The 15,525-nt window shown below is 48.5% G+C and overlaps 1 protein-coding gene across 1 annotated transcript; it reads left to right on the top strand.

Moving 5' to 3' along the window:
• Positions 1-11,002: 11,002 nt before the first annotated feature.
• On the top strand, positions 11,003-15,247 carry LOC120712664 (protein DETOXIFICATION 27-like). The gene is made up of 9 exons (XM_039998506.1): positions 11,003-11,349; positions 12,894-13,435; positions 13,551-13,637; positions 13,712-13,768; positions 13,874-14,112; positions 14,229-14,347; positions 14,503-14,589; positions 14,705-14,818; positions 14,935-15,247. The coding sequence occupies exons 1-8, from the start codon at positions 11,068-11,070 to the stop codon at positions 14,750-14,752; spliced, it is 1,461 nt and encodes a 486-aa protein (XP_039854440.1). The 5' UTR covers positions 11,003-11,067; the 3' UTR covers positions 14,753-14,818; positions 14,935-15,247.
• The last annotated feature ends 278 nt before the right edge of the window (positions 15,248-15,525 follow it).

Here is a 15,525-nt window from a genome sequence, read left to right on the forward strand (position 1 = left end):
TCGTGCGCGTGCGTGGGGGCTGGCGAGCAGAGCGGCAGCGACGAGCGGCGCACGGCGCGCACGTGGGCACGGCGAGGCTCGCGTTCGTGTGCATGCAGTGGGGCAAGGAGCAGCGGCGTGGGCGCGAACACCGCGGCGTGAGCAGCGGGCGCGTGCGCGTGTGCCGCGTCGGTGTGCGCGGCGCGGGCGGCGGTGGTGGCGTGCGCGGGGCCGGGGCGGAGCGCTAGCGTCGGCCTTGGCGCGGCGTGTGCACGCGGCCAGGTGATGCCGAGCCGGTGCGCGTGCGGGCCGGCTGCGTGGGCGTGCGCGCAAGCAAGGTGTGTGCGGGCGGGGCTGGCGGCCGGGGCACGGCACGGGGAGGAAGGGGAGGCACGCGTACGGGCGGCCGGGAGCGGGGAGCGGCTCGGGGCAGGCGCGCGCGTTGGGAAGGAAGGGAGGAGAGAGGAAAAGAAGGAAAAGAAGAAAAGAAGAAAAATGGGAAAAGAAAAAGAAAAGAAGGGGAGAGAGAGAAGGGAAAGAAGAGAGGGGGAGAGAGATTCGCGCCGAAAACACGGCGCTCGGTCGGCCACGCACGGCGCCGGGCACACGTAAGCGCGACGCGCGGGTCAAGGAAGAATAAGGCGGTGGATTTGGTTGTCGGGGTCGGGTCTAACAGGGATCGGGAGATCGGGCGGAACAGGAAAAGTTCCCGAAATATTGGGGTTAGGGCTTTAGGGAAAAACTTGAGCTCAACGACGAAAACTCGATTTTGAAACTAAATAGCATATGAATCAACTTAGCGAATTTTGGGATGTTACAGTAGATCCAATGGATGTAGATTGTTGCAAGAATCTCAAACAGTGGAAGGTGGGGGAGAAAAAAAAATCTTCCGGAAGATATATAGGATTGGCGCTGGGGGCGCGTGCTTCGGTGGTGTAGGGGTGCAAGCCGCGCAACCGACGGCGGCGTGTCGTGTCGCGCGTCGAAGCTACGCGAGGTTTCTCGTGCGGTGCGGTTTTGTGGTCCTGGGCTACGCAAAGGCGCACAACCCATGAGGGGTCAGAGTTTTTCCCCCTTCTCGCCCAGCATACTGCCACATTTTTTTAAAAAAAAACGAGCTAGCAGATCAGACGACGCTTTGTCGTTGTATGTACGACAGTACGAGCTGTCAAGCTGTGTCGCCGTATGCTTTGTAACAAGCACCGTTTCGGGCTGTAATAAGAAAATGTTGTGCTCACCAGTCACCAAGGCCATTTCGTGTCGTGTATCTGGTAGACTTGCGTGAACGGTTTTGCACTTTGGAGACGTACGAACTTCGTAATTTCGTTACTTCCAGTAGTGAACTATTTCCCGTGGTGGAAAAAAGGGCTTTTCATGTTCCTCATATAGTTTGCAACCAGGCGCCGTTTTGGGTTGTAAAGATATAGTCCAGTCCTTGGAACAGCATTTTTGAAAAATATGCAAAAAAAAAACAGCGGTAAATTTGCAGGTGCCTTCTTTAATAGGCCCAAGACAGGAACATGGGCCGGAATGTATGTGGGCTGAAATTGAAACCGGCTGTGTGCTATGTGACGAGGTCCCTATATGTTTTCTCAAAAAAAAAGGTCCCTATATGTGACACGCCACTGACACAAAATTCTCTATGGGAAGCCATCGTCCCCTACCTCCGGGTCGCTCTCTTGGCGACACCATCTGCTTCCCCATCGACACCTCCTCTCGAGCTTTCCATCGTGCGAGATCCGAACCCCGCTTCCCATTTGAGCGGATTGGTGAGGACTCGGTACAAATCAAAGATTTCCCGGTCCAATTACAATGGGGAAAAGGGGATGTGAACTCATCGCGGGAGCACGCGGGGGTTGGAGATGGGCTGGAGCCCATGATCTCCGATGCTGAGGTTAGAGGCGGGCCTCCATTGGCAGGGGCCCAGGTGGGATTCGACCCGCATTGCTCAGGATTTGGGCGGAATCCGACCAATCCGATACGGGTACGATTACCCCCACCATGTCCTGATCAACGAGGGATTCTAGGCGTCGATCCCCACCGCGAGACACGCGGCAGCATCCATGAGGGTGGTGACCATGGCAAGGTGATTCGAGGCGGTGATGGAACCCATCCCACCTCGGGTTATCCCTTCAGCAAGGCCCTGGGCGGCGGTGGAATCCACCCTGCTCTAGGGTTGCCTAATCCCCCCCCCCCAACAGAAGCTCCCTCTCACTTCTCCTCCATTGAAGAAATTGTGAGCCACTTCTACCCAATCGAGCCCCAAACCTACGCACAGATCGTGTGTGCCCCCAGTGTTCGGTGCGGGATGGTGAACCCGGTGACTGGTAGGGGTGGTACAAGGCGTGAAGGTTTTGGATCGAGTCGGGAGGGTCGCGGGGCTGGCAGAACCAGTGCCCGGACCAATGTCTGGCAGAGGATTGATGACAGGGATCGTGTGGACCATGGAGATGGTCGGCGTGGTGGTGATTCTCAGATCGCTGGTGCCGGATCTGGTGATGGCGGCTCCCATCTTGAGGAAGATGATAGGAGACCATACAAGCATCGAGGGAAGGCCACTGAGCACGGCTGGAGGCATGCCGGAGCTGGTTCCTCGTCCGATGCCTGGGATCTGGCTGCAGGTAAACACCCCCAATCTGGGAATCCTGATGGTGGTAATGAGGGGGTAAAGTGGATTAGGACTTCTAAAAATGATAATAGGAATGAACCCCGTGACAGAACTGAGTTACAGACCCAACAACTCAAAATTGATGTCGATCCTGGGAAAAATCTAGATTATGAGAAAATCTAGATTATGAGAAAACCAAACCCAAGGATCAGAGTAACTTCAGATCTTTTGGCAGCAATGTTGCTTATGAAGTGTGTGGTCTCAACAATCATTCTACTGCTGACCGCAGAAGGAAGCTTTTCTGTGAATTATGTGGATTTGCAAATCATGTTACTTTATATTGCGAAAGAGAACCTCTGTGGAACTCAGGTCCTGAATTCCGTGGTGTTCAAGCCCCCAAGCAAAACTTCTTTCATATAGAAGAGAATATTGATGCTAAGAACTCCAAAGACAAAGCTAGTACTGCTCTTATCAATGTGGTGAGTGGGGAGTTATCTGCCAAGATGATTGAAAATGAATTCAAGAGATTGGTGAGCAGCACTCACTGGAAGTGGTCAGCCAAGAGAATAGCAGACAACAAATATACCATGAAGTTTCCTACTGCCAAAATGGTGCTTGATCACAGCAACTTCAATCTGGGCATCAAAGGTGTGGACGCTCAGTTCACCATTCAACCGTGGACCTCCTACATGGGGGCCAAGGGACAACTACAACATGCCTGGTTCAGGGTCAAAGGGATACCTGTGGAGCAAAGAGGCCTCAGAACCATTGCCAAGATTTGTGGTCTTGTTGGCAAAACCTTGGTAATCGATGAGAGTACTAGATTCAATAGAGATTTTGTGAGGCTGAAGATTGCATGCAGAAACACTGATCTCGTCCCCTCTTCTGCTGAATGTGCCTTGCGTCTGTTCTTATATGACTTCTACTTTGAAAGGGAGGTCCCTACTGATGACAATCATGATAAGCTCCAAACTAAAGTAGATGTTGAAGATGATGGACAACCTAGTCCAAAGAAACCAAAGACTGATCATAGCTCTGGCAACTATGGGGATGCTGGTCAAAGCAACTCCAAACTTCAGGAGAAAGATATCAGTGGTGGGAGTGGGGGCTTTGGCTGGAAGGCCAGTGGTGGTCCTCCTATCAAATCAGCAAACTCTGCGCCTGGCAAACTCAATTCAACCTTTCACTCTGTTGCTGCCAAATTGGGAGTCAACATAAAATCTGCTGATCAAACATCCCAGGAAAATCCTCCCTGTGGAAGTCTGTCTCAAGAAGAAGCAATTCCTGCTGCTACTTATGAACCCAGTGGGGAATTAGTGGCAAGTGATTCTGATAAAGACAGTGATTCCAGTTATGATTATGAAACTGAAATGCTGAAGGCTATGGGTGCTGGGGCTGAATCTTCAAAAGGGAAAGAAGATATATTCCTGGCCAGATGTTCTCAACTTGAGCCATCTGAGTTACTGATGAAGATGAATACTGGGAAAGTTACACAACACAACCATCTATCCTTCTACCTGAAAAGCTGGTTGGGGAGAATGATGACACAAGCAAGGCACCTGATGCAACTCATCTGGGACAAGGATTCAATGTGGAGAAGCTGACCAACCCCTGTCAGAAGATTAAAGCTCAAAGGACTGAAAGAAAGACCTCAGAAAGGATCCAGAAGACCTTGTTGATGGGTGATGCTCAGCCATTGGAACAATACCACAAAAGGGGCCTGGAATGTAACCCATGCCCCCCTCCTAATTCTTTTTCTGCTCTTGATGATGTTGAATTAATTGATAGATCCAAAGCTATGGGTGTCAAACTTGATGAAAATAATTTTGCCTCCTTGAATCTACTTAAAGACTTAGAAACTATTAGAATTGCTCTGAATAACACTCAGCCAAAGCAAAAGCTTGACTCCCTCACCAATGATGATATTATAATAGAGAGTGAATCTGAAATTGATACTGATAATGGTGTTTCTGAACTGGAGGACTTTATTCTTGTCCCTTCTAAACGTAACAGGAAACCTGTTACAAGACTAAGTATATCTGGGAGGAAACCTCCCAGATCCAAGTGCAAGGAAAATCCTTGCCTGAAAGTTAGCAAAAGCAAAAAACAACCCAAAACATCATGAAAGGGCTCATCTGTAATTGTAGGGGCATCAAAAAGAAAGGTATCTCCTCCTTCCTGAAAGATCTCATTCTAGAACACAACTTTCACTTTATTGATCTCCAAGAAACTATGGTGGAGAACATTGATGACAAAACCTTGAATAAAATTGATCCCAAAGAAACATACCTCTGGAAGTGGCTCCCATCCAGGGGTAAATCAGGTGGCACCCTTAGTGGTGTAAACTTGGAGCTGATGGATGTGGGGGGCTTCCAGGAAAGAAAATATATGTTACAACTAAACTTCTGGGACAAGCAGATGAAACTAAAATGGGGATTTCATAAATGTTTATGGTGCTGCCCAAGAGGAAAATAAACTGGAATTTCTATCTGAGCTTGTCAGATTTTGCAATGGGGTCACAATACCATACCTGGTGGGGGTGACTTCAACATAATCAGATATGCTTCTGAAAAAAATAAAGATTCTGGAGTACACAGACATACTGGCTTATTCAATAGCATCATCTCCACCCTTGATCTCTTAGATATCCAAATGACTGGTGGAAAATTCACCTGGTCTAAGAATCACAGTGACCCTACGCTTGAGAGACTTGATAGAATCTTGGTCAGCAAAGACTGGGATTCTTTCTTCCCAACTGTCTTTGTATATAAGCTTCCTAGGGAAGTGTCTGACCACAACCCTCTAATTCTTTCTACACAACCCCCCCCCCCCGAAAAGATCCCCTTCAGATTTGAGTTAACCTGGTTCAAAGACCAAGATTTCACCTCTATTGTTCAGTCCATCTGGAGTAAACCCTGTCATGCACACACAACCTTTGGCAGAATACAAAGTAAACTAAAGAGGTTCAAACAATTCTTCAAAGGCTGGGGGTTTAACAGGCAGGGGGAGTAAAAAGCAAAAAAGAGACTTATGCATGAGGAACTTCTCAGTTTGGAACAGTTGGAAGAGGAAGGGCTCCTATCTACTGAACAATTTAGGCAAAAAACTTACTTAATTACTGAACTTCTCAAACTCAATGAGGAAGAAGAGATCTACTGGCAACAAAGGTCACATGACAAACAACTGAAGGAAGGCGACATCAACACTGAATACTTCCACCGTATGGCAAATGGAAGAAAAAGAAGGAACCTCATCATCTCAATGGAGGATGGGGGGAAATAATTAAGGGGGATGCTCAGCTGTTGGCTCATGCCACAGAATATTACAAAAAGCTCTTTGGCCCTGAAACAGAGAACTCTTTCCCCTTAGATCCAGCCCTTTGGCATGAGGATGAAAAAGTGGATATTGAGGCTAATACTAGATTGTCTCAACCTTTCACTGAGGAAGAAATCAGGTATGCCCTGTTCTCAATGGAGAAAAACAAGGCTACAGGCCCTGATAAAATACCTATTGAATTTTACCAAACATGTTGGGAAATCATCAAAGTTGACATTGTTGAGTTGTTTGATGATTTTCACAAAGGGGTTTTGGATGTTTCTAGGCTGAACTATGGGGTTATCACCCTACTTCTAAAGATACAAGATGCTTCCAAAATCCAACAATATAGACCAATTTGCCTCTTAAATTGCCTATACAAATGGATCACCAAGGTGTTGACTATAAGGCTGGAATGTGTAGTTGATAAACTGATCCTGAAAACTCAATCTGCTTTCTTGAAAGGGAGAAATATTATGAATGGCATTATGACTCTACATGAGATCCTGCATGAAACCAAGAGGAAAAAAGAGACTGGAATTATTCTCAAACTAGATTTTGAGAAAGCTTATGACAAAGTAAATTGGAACTTCTTATTTGAGTGCCTCTCCCACTGGGGTTTTTGTGCCACTTGGTGTGACTGGATCAAAAAGGTGGTCACTGGAGGGACTGTTTGTGTGAAACTCAATAACATTGAAGGACCATACTTTGTGAGTCATAAGGGTGTGAGACACGGTGATCCTTTATCCCCAATTCTCTTTAACTTTGTGGCTGATTGCCTTGCAAGAATGGTCAGACAAGCTCAGTCAAATAATATATTGTGTGGCCTTGCTGACAACCTTATCACCAATGGTGTTGCCATTCTACAATATGCTGATGATACCATTATCTGCCTCAAAGATGATGTGGATATGGAAAGAAACATGAAATTGCTCCTATATCTCTATGAATTAATGTCTGGCATAAAGATAAATTTTGGCAAAAGTGAAATCATCATGGTCCATGGGGACGATACCAAACATAGGATGTATGCAAACATCTTTAATTGTCAGCTTGGTATATTCCCAATTAAATATCTTGGTGTCCCAGTCAGCCCAAGTAGGCTTCACATTAAAGACTGGACTCCTTTGGTGAGCAAAAATGCAAAAAAAAACTATCCTCATGGAAGGGAAATTCCCTATCCACTGCTGGTAGAATAGTGCTCATCAATTCGAGCTTAACAAGTGCATTCATCTATCATATGTCGATGTATCTCCTGCCCAAAACAACTTCTCAGTCCCTCGACAAACAAAGAAGAAATTTTCTTTGGCGTGGGAACAGCACGAGAAAGAAGTATCACCTAATCAGGTGGGAAAATGTTTGTAAAAGCAAGAAAAAAGGTGGCTTGGGGATTAAAAATATCAGGAAAATGAATATTAGCCTGTTGTGTAAGTGGTGGTGGAGGCTGGACAATGAGGAGGGCCTATGGCAAACCATTGTTAAAGCTAAATATATAAAAGAAACCCCCATTGGCGCCATCACACACAGGATTGATGATTCTCTTGTGTGGGCCGATCTACTCAAGATTAAACATCTCTACATGAGAAACAGAGCTGTGAAAGTGAATAATGGGCAGTCGACCCTATTTTGGGAGGAACCATGGCTAAAAGATAAACCTCTCTGCATCCTTCACCCTGTGTTATATGACCTCTATTATGATAAAAAGATTTCAGTACATGACTTGCTGATTAGAGGGGCTCAACTGAACTTCTCTAGATGGCTCCCTACAATTCTTTTCGATTCCTGGTGTTCTATTATAGATGAAGTGTTCTCATACCCTGACAACAACTCTCATGATGTGGTAACCTGGAAGTGTGGGCAGAAAGGAGTCTTCTCTGTCAAATCTGCATATGACTCCCTCACTTCCTTGGACTCTGGACAGTCCTTCTCACATATTTGGTCTGCCAAGATCCCACACAGAATCACAGTCATTATGTGGCTTGTGGAGAATGGTGCTATCTTAACTAAAGATACTATGATCAAGAGAAATTGAGCTGGGAACCCTTCCTCTTACTTTTGCTCCGATGATGAAACCATAGATCATCTGTTTTTCACTTGTCCAGTTGCTAAAGTGGTGTGGGGTGTGGTTGGTACTTGTTTCGGTGCAACCAATACTCCCGACACAATATAAAAGTTGGATACGCCAATGGCTACCTGACGGCAATCCAGTCTATACCTTTGGTCTCTCGGCTGTGTGCTGGGCGATTTGGAAACGGAGGAATGAGGCTTGCTTTGAAAAATAAGTCGTTGCGGCGTCCAACTGACATCATTATATATGCTTGTGCGCTTATGTCTTATTGGGCAGGTCTTTATGGTACAGAGATGCATGGCAAGATGCTCGAGGGAGTGAAGACTTTACTCTCCTGTGTCCATTGGGCGTCGGCCACTCCAAGACGTCCCCCTCCCATGCTGCTGCTCAGCTCTACACAAGTCCAGACGCCAGAAGAGGATGCTTCTGATGATGAGGAATGACTTCCAACCTTCTGCTGAACAAGGATGCTAGCGTTTTCCTGTCTTTTGTCTCTCAAGTAGTAAACTGTGTTTTGACATAATGAGGTCTTGGCCTAGGAATCCTAGGTCTAGGGGCAGGTCACTTCTGGGATCCCCTAGCGGGCTGAATGTCAGTCCTGCTTGGGGGTGTTCCCCCTCAAACTGTTACCCCCTCCCTCCCGGGCGTTGCTAATCCGCGCGCGCCAGTAACGATTCCAACAATCGATTTCCGACAACATATTTTTTCCTTTTTGGAAAGCGTGCAGCAGCTCCAAATTTCCATCTCTATGCGCGCCCCCACGTGTTACTGCCCACTATGTGAGCTGGCGCGTGACGAGATGTCCGCATTATCCGCTGTCCAGACTCCACGTGACGTCAGACTCCACGCACCCACGCGAGTTGTGATTTTTTTCACCCACCTCCTCCATGTGAATGACGTCACAGGTATTTATTTTCTCTTTTCATTTTTTTGTTTTTCCTTTACGTTCCATAAGTGTTGTTATTTTTTTTTGTTTTCCAATTTTTCTTTTTTTTACCTTCTATATGTCTAAAGTTTTTTTGACAACTTTTATATGGAAATGATACTAAAAAATTATACCAAGACTTGTGATTACAAGTTGCATGATAAATTTGTGCGTACAAAGGTTGTGTGAGAAATCTTTCAGATAACATCTTCATACAATTTGTGCTGAAAAGTTATCCTCTATAAGTTATTTTAAAAAACTACGCATTAAATTTTGTATGTACTGTGACAGTTGTGCTAAAAAATTATTAATTTCAAGTTGTTAAGAAAAAATTATACGTAAAAGTTATGTACATCATAAAAAGTTATAATACGAATCTATAACTTTATCATACAAACTATAAATATAACTTTTTGTCACGTATTTTATGCGCATAAGTTTTTGGCTTTAATACACAACTTATGAATATAAATTATGTTGTTATACAACTTATGAATATAAATTATGTTGTTGTACAGATATATTGTATATCAGTTAGTATATAATTTTTGTTGTATAACTTTTTATAATATTTTAAATCACACATATTTTGTATATGGTTTATATTTATATAAATTTGTCATATAGTTTTTTATATTGAATGATGAAAGAGAATGAGGATGGCGTTGTCCACCTAGTGGTCGGGGAGGACTCCTTTGCGCTGTGCACGAGGAGCAGTGTTCGGAGGGGTGAAGGACAAAAAAAAATGGAAAAAGAATGGTGCGAGTCGGACAGTGGAAGTGGAAGTGGAAGTGGGAGGGGGTTGCACCAATTTTTTGGAAGGAAAAATAAAAGAAAAAAGAAAAGAAAATAATAAGTACTTTCCGTGGCCGTGCCGCATAGCTCGCAGCAACTCGGGGCGCGCAGCAGCTACCCGAAGCGAAGAATAAAAGAGGGAAAAAATATGATAGAAATCGAATGAGACAAGTCAAACAGGATGGGGAAATAAAGAGTAAAAATGATAGAACCCACGCACGTGGGCGGACGGTCGGAAAACCGAGCGCTGCGACGCTCGCTGACGCTCGCGTGCCGAATTGGATTCCGCCTCCCTCCCCCCTCTGGCCCTTTCCGCTCGTCTTGTCTCGCTGTACGAACGATCGGTATTTCCGTTACGTAAAGGAAATGGGGTGTCCTCGGTTCAAAAAAAATATATATGTGACACGCCACTCAAAATCCATTCCTGCGCCGCTGCGCGCAGCAAATTTCCCGTGGACGGCGGACCCCCACCCCCGGACGAGCGCGCCAGAATATTAAATGAGAGTGGGATATTTTCCAATTCCAAGCTAGCGGGGAATCGTGGTCGTGTCGGGACACGCGCCGCACGTGTGAACCATCGCTCGGCGCATCGCGATCAAGCGAGCCCTTTTGCATTATCACTCCGGCGCCGCGCGTCACCTCTGACGCACGCGTGCGTGCGTGGCGCGTTCCACCGTACAGGGCAGAGCGAGCCGGATTGAGCGCCCCGGGGTCTGCGTCGTCTTCGGGCAGACGGCCACCCGGCTTGGTATCGTGTCGCCGGGTCCGAGCTCGGACGGCGATGATCGTACGCAGGCCGCCGTGAGGCCGGTCGCCGGCTCGCCGGAGAAATCCTCCAGTAGGCGGTCGCTGTAGAGCGCGTGCACACACGGCCATGGTCATGGGGCCGGCGGGCAGCTATGAGGACGGCGGCGGCGGCGCGCGCGCATTCATTCCGAGTCGATCTCTCTCTTTGTAGCAGCGGGGCACACCGGGGGTAATGCCTAATGATGATCGCCGCACAGTGTCATCATCAATCATCCGTAGGCCGTAGTCCGTTTGGTGCCTTGTCCAGCTCGGCCTGGCCGGAGTCCAAATTGCCCCGGCGGCCACTTCCATGCCACCCGGGGAGACCGGGACAGCCGGCTGCCCCGGCGCTAGCTAGCTCCTCAATCTGGCAAGTGGCCGACGATGCCGATCGCGTCGCCCAACCCCCCCGGAAAAGTCCTGGACCTCGCTTTCTCGCGGAACAGCTAGCTAGCTAGCCATGCCCCGTCCGGGCTCCACCACAGTCCACACACACTCTATATACAGCGGAGCCGAGCCCCCGTGCGGCCAGCACTAGTGTCGCGCGCAGCAAACCAGCAGCTCGGCCCGCAGGCCCGCAGCACTAGTGCCATGGAGGAGGAGGCGGCGCGGGCGCCGCTGCTGCAGCCGCAGCCGCGCGGCGAGGCGGCGGGGGGCGGCACCAAGGCGGGGCGCGCGAGGCGGGCGGCGGCGGAGTGGTGGGTGGAGTCGAAGAAGCTGTGGCGCATCGTGGCGCCGGCCATCTTCCAGCGGATCGCGCTGTACGCGATCAACGTCGTCACGCAGGCCTTCATCGGCCACCTCGGCGACCTCGAGCTCGCCGCCTTCTCCATCGCCGCCACCGTCGTCGCCGGCTTCAACTTCGGATTCCTGGTACGGTCCACACACACGCGCATCACTTTGCCTGCCTGCTCATGCCGTTTTGAATCTCACGCACGCATTCATATCACGCTTATCACCGTCTCATCACCAGTTCATCATCGATCACCATTCACCACACATGCATCGGTGAACTGGTGATGAGACAGCAGGGGGCAGGCAGATCACGTGAAGGAGCTTTGCTCATCGCAACCCTTCGCGTGAACTGCGTGCTGCAGGCCTGGAAAGGAACCAACTTGTGTTTTGCGCTTGAGACTTGAGAGAGTAGGTAGATTATTAGATCCCAAATCCGCTAAGAACTATCATTTGGTTTGGAAGTTTACAACAACTGACTACTCTGAACGTCGCTCAAACTGTACTGTGCAATGTTTAGTTTACCTCCAAATTGGATTAGGCCTCGTGAAAAAAATTCTTTGATTGAGTCGAGCCCAGGGACCATGCTATTGCTGGTTAGGTTTAGGCCTCATGAATGAACAGCGATGCGATGCGACAGTTGAATCTGATTAGATTTATGGACTGGGATATCTAGCCTGCCGCGTTTATTAATTACCCTGCGGCTGTGGAAAAATACAGGCATCAAGAACACCAACATGGTTAAGAGCAGTAGCTTATTGCTTCCATGAGTGTCGCCGTCGCGGCATCACCCGCCAATCTCTGCTGCGGTGCTGCCTCCCGGTACCTTTCACCACTGTAGTATTTCAGAGGTCGCCCATGTGCGGCTACTGCAGAGATCGGTTCGCCGGAGCGCTCCATTTTATGTGGACACAGTTCGATGTCGACGTAGACAGCAAGGAGATAGGAAACAATTCCGGTTTTGTGACCTTTCTGCTCAGGATCTGAATGCAATCTATAGAAGGCGTGAATGGCCAAAATAAGAGCCAATCAGATGATCCGTGCGTGTTGCCGTCTCGATCGAGGTCAGGGTTGTCGGAGACTCGTGTGTTCACGGGATCCCATTGCGATCGCGCCCACCGGTAGAATGTGTTCGTACTCCATGGGTTGTCTTTGTCTTATCTCCATGCTCCTTGGCCGCTACCGAAGCGGTAGGCGACGCCGTTCAGCTGTCAGCTGGTGGACGCCACCACAAGTCTGGAGTCACCAGCAGCCACCACCTATGACCTATACGAGCGCAGCTCGGTTCGAAGAAGCCAAACAAATGCAAATGCTGTCACTGGTCAGAGTCTCCAATCATTCTGCCATTTTTTCGTCATGGCTCACGACATCTGCAGGCGTTTCACACATCAGCATCTGGCTACGCGGTTAACAACGGCACAACGCTGCAAGTGCAGTAAAAGTTGTGCGTAATAATCACAGTAGTGGATTAGTTTTGATTTTTTAATCTAACTAGATTTATTTAATTTTTTTAGAAAATGCAAAACCACCTTCAAAATCACTCTAAGGGTCAAATTTGTCTGATTTTGACAGTTGGATGGCCTATATTGTCCGGTTTTGTAGTTGAAGGTTGAAAATCAGACTTCTGCGATAGTTCGAGAGTGAAAATTGGATTTTTCCCAAATTGATTTGATCTCATGATGTAGCTGGGCATGGCGAGCGCGCTGGAGACGCTGTGCGGGCAGGCGTTCGGTGCCAAGAAGTACCACATGCTGGGGGTGTACCTGCAGCGCTCGTGGATCGTGCTGCTCATCTTCGCCGCGGCGCTGACGCCGACCTACATCTTCATGGAGGACCTGCTGCTGCTGATCGGGCAGTCGCCGGAGCTGTCGCGCCTGGCGGGGCAGATGAGCGTGTGGCTGCTCCCGCAGCACTTCGCCATGGCGATGCTGCTCCCGCTCACGCGGTTCCTGCAGAGCCAGCTCAAGAACTGGGTCACCGCGGCCACCGCGGGCGCCGCGCTCGCCGTCCACGTCGCCGTCACCTACGTGCTCGTGCAGCACCTCCAGCTCGGGATCGTCGGGGCCGTCGCCGCCGCCGACATGTCGTGGTGGCTCGTCGTGCTGGGGCAGTTCGTCTACGTCGTCGGAGGGGGGTGCCCGCTGTCGTGGAAGGGCTTCTCGATGGAGGCCTTCGCCGACTTCTGGGAGTTCATCAAGCTCTCCTTGGCCTCCGGAGTGATGCTCTGGTACTTCTTCCATCATTATTTGACAGCTACTAGGAACATTTTTTGTTGTCGTTTTTGTTCCACACTACTCCTAGCTGCCATTAACATCCTAATGATCGAATTTGCTAATTGGCAGCTTAGAGAACTGGTACTTCAGATTGCTGGTGTTACTGACAGGGTACCTGAAGAACGCCGAAATCGCTGTGGATGCACTCTCCATATGGTAAATGGTGCTCTGACTACGCCATTCAAATCCAAATCAGTTTTTCTAAATCTAAGCTTTTCTTCCAAATGCAGTCAGACGATCAACGGATGGGAGCTGATGATTCCGTTCGGCTTCTTAGCAGCAACAGGGTAAGCAGACGATCCGCATAAGCGAAATCTGCTAAACTAAATTCCACTCATTTTCTTCTTCTGAAATCAGTACGCTAACCGGCAGCGATTCTCCGCTGACGGCAGGGTGCGAGTGGCAAACGAGCTCGGCGCCGGGAGCGGCAGAGGCGCGCGCTTCGCCATCATCGTCTCCATCACGACGTCCGCGGTGATCGCCCTCTTCTTCTGGTGCCTGATCCTCTACTTCAACGGCGAGATCGCGCTCCTCTTCACGTCCAGCGAGGTCGTGCTCGCCGCCGTGCACGACCTCTCCGTGCTGCTCGCCTTCACCATCCTCATCAACAGCGTGCAGCCCGTCCTCTCAGGCAAGCTAATTATGCTGCCGACGAGCCTGACATGACCTGATCTGACCTGACCTTTTCCACGCGCGACACAAAGCTGACACATGCCGGCTGTGCATCTTCACCTGTTGCTGTTGCAGGGGTGGCCGTCGGTTCAGGATGGCAAGCCTTGGTCGCCTACGTGAACGTCGGTAGCTACTACCTGATCGGAGTCCCCTTGGGCATCTTGCTCGGTTGGCCGCTGCATTTCGGAGTCGGGGTAATGCTGCAAACAATGCATAGCTAGATGATTAAACAGCAGCAGCCTGTGCATGGATCATCATCAGTAGCATCCATCACGGCATCAACTTTTTTTTTTTGCAAAGCACGGCAAAAGCTTGGGCCTGTTCTTGATAGTCTACGACTGAATTTCAGGGAATCTGGTCGGGGATGATTGGCGGGACCGCCGTCCAAACAGCGATCCTGGCCTACCTTACCATCAAATGTGACTGGGATGAAGAGGTGGGCCTCTATGTTCTTTGCTTCCATGATTTTTCCCCTTGGTCTTGGAAGTGCATTTCTACCATTTGTGATCCTTGTAGATCATCAATTCGTTGCTTGTGTTGTTTCTTTGCAGGCGAGGATAGCCAGTATGAGAATGCAGAAATGGGCCGAGTCAAAATAAAGCTCCTCGACGACCAGTACCGCTGCAGTTTGTTACCTAGACACGGGCTCCTCAGCAATGATCAAGGTAACTCCCGGTAAAAAGAAAACAAAGATAAGCAGCTCTCCTGTGTGTACATCTGAAAATAAGAGCTGAGTACAAGGAGACAATTCTGAAGAAACAATGTTGCCATGTTTGTACAGATGCAGCCACGAGCTCCAGCCTTCATCAACTACTACATTTGGCGGCTGGCGACCAGTTTCTGAAGATAATATACACGGCACCTCCAAATTAAAGAGGACTTCACACATAATTATATTATTTGTGATCCTTTTTGCAGATTTGTAACATGGATTGCATTGCACAACTTACAGTGTGCAAATACTGTCTGCCATTATTGAGCGAATCTTGCAAAAGTCATTCGCCATCTTTGTCCCCACAGTTATCGCACATTTTTTCGAAGCAAGGCTCATCCCCAATTCCATTACGAGGAACGGAAAGCACAGTTATCTCACATGAATATTGTGGTGTGGTCTCTTACTCGATTGATCAATGTCAGCGCTCATGTGTTTCTGAATTCTGACTGTGCTCACTGTTTGAATGCCTGTGTGTTACACAGGAGCTTGAATGCTAAACGCGAGATAATATAGTTAAGTACATGAACAGTTACAACAGAACAAAACGTTTAGTGTGCCTAAATGTTTGTAGGCAGAGACCAAACGAAGTCGGTTACTGGTGCTAGAAATGAAAATGTGCAAAGTATTTTTTTAAAAAAAATGGGCAAAGTACATTTC

The sequence above is a fragment of the Panicum virgatum genome, chromosome 6K, assembly GCF_016808335.1.
Source record: "Panicum virgatum strain AP13 chromosome 6K, P.virgatum_v5, whole genome shotgun sequence".
NCBI classification, from domain to species: domain Eukaryota; kingdom Viridiplantae; phylum Streptophyta; class Magnoliopsida; order Poales; family Poaceae; genus Panicum; species Panicum virgatum.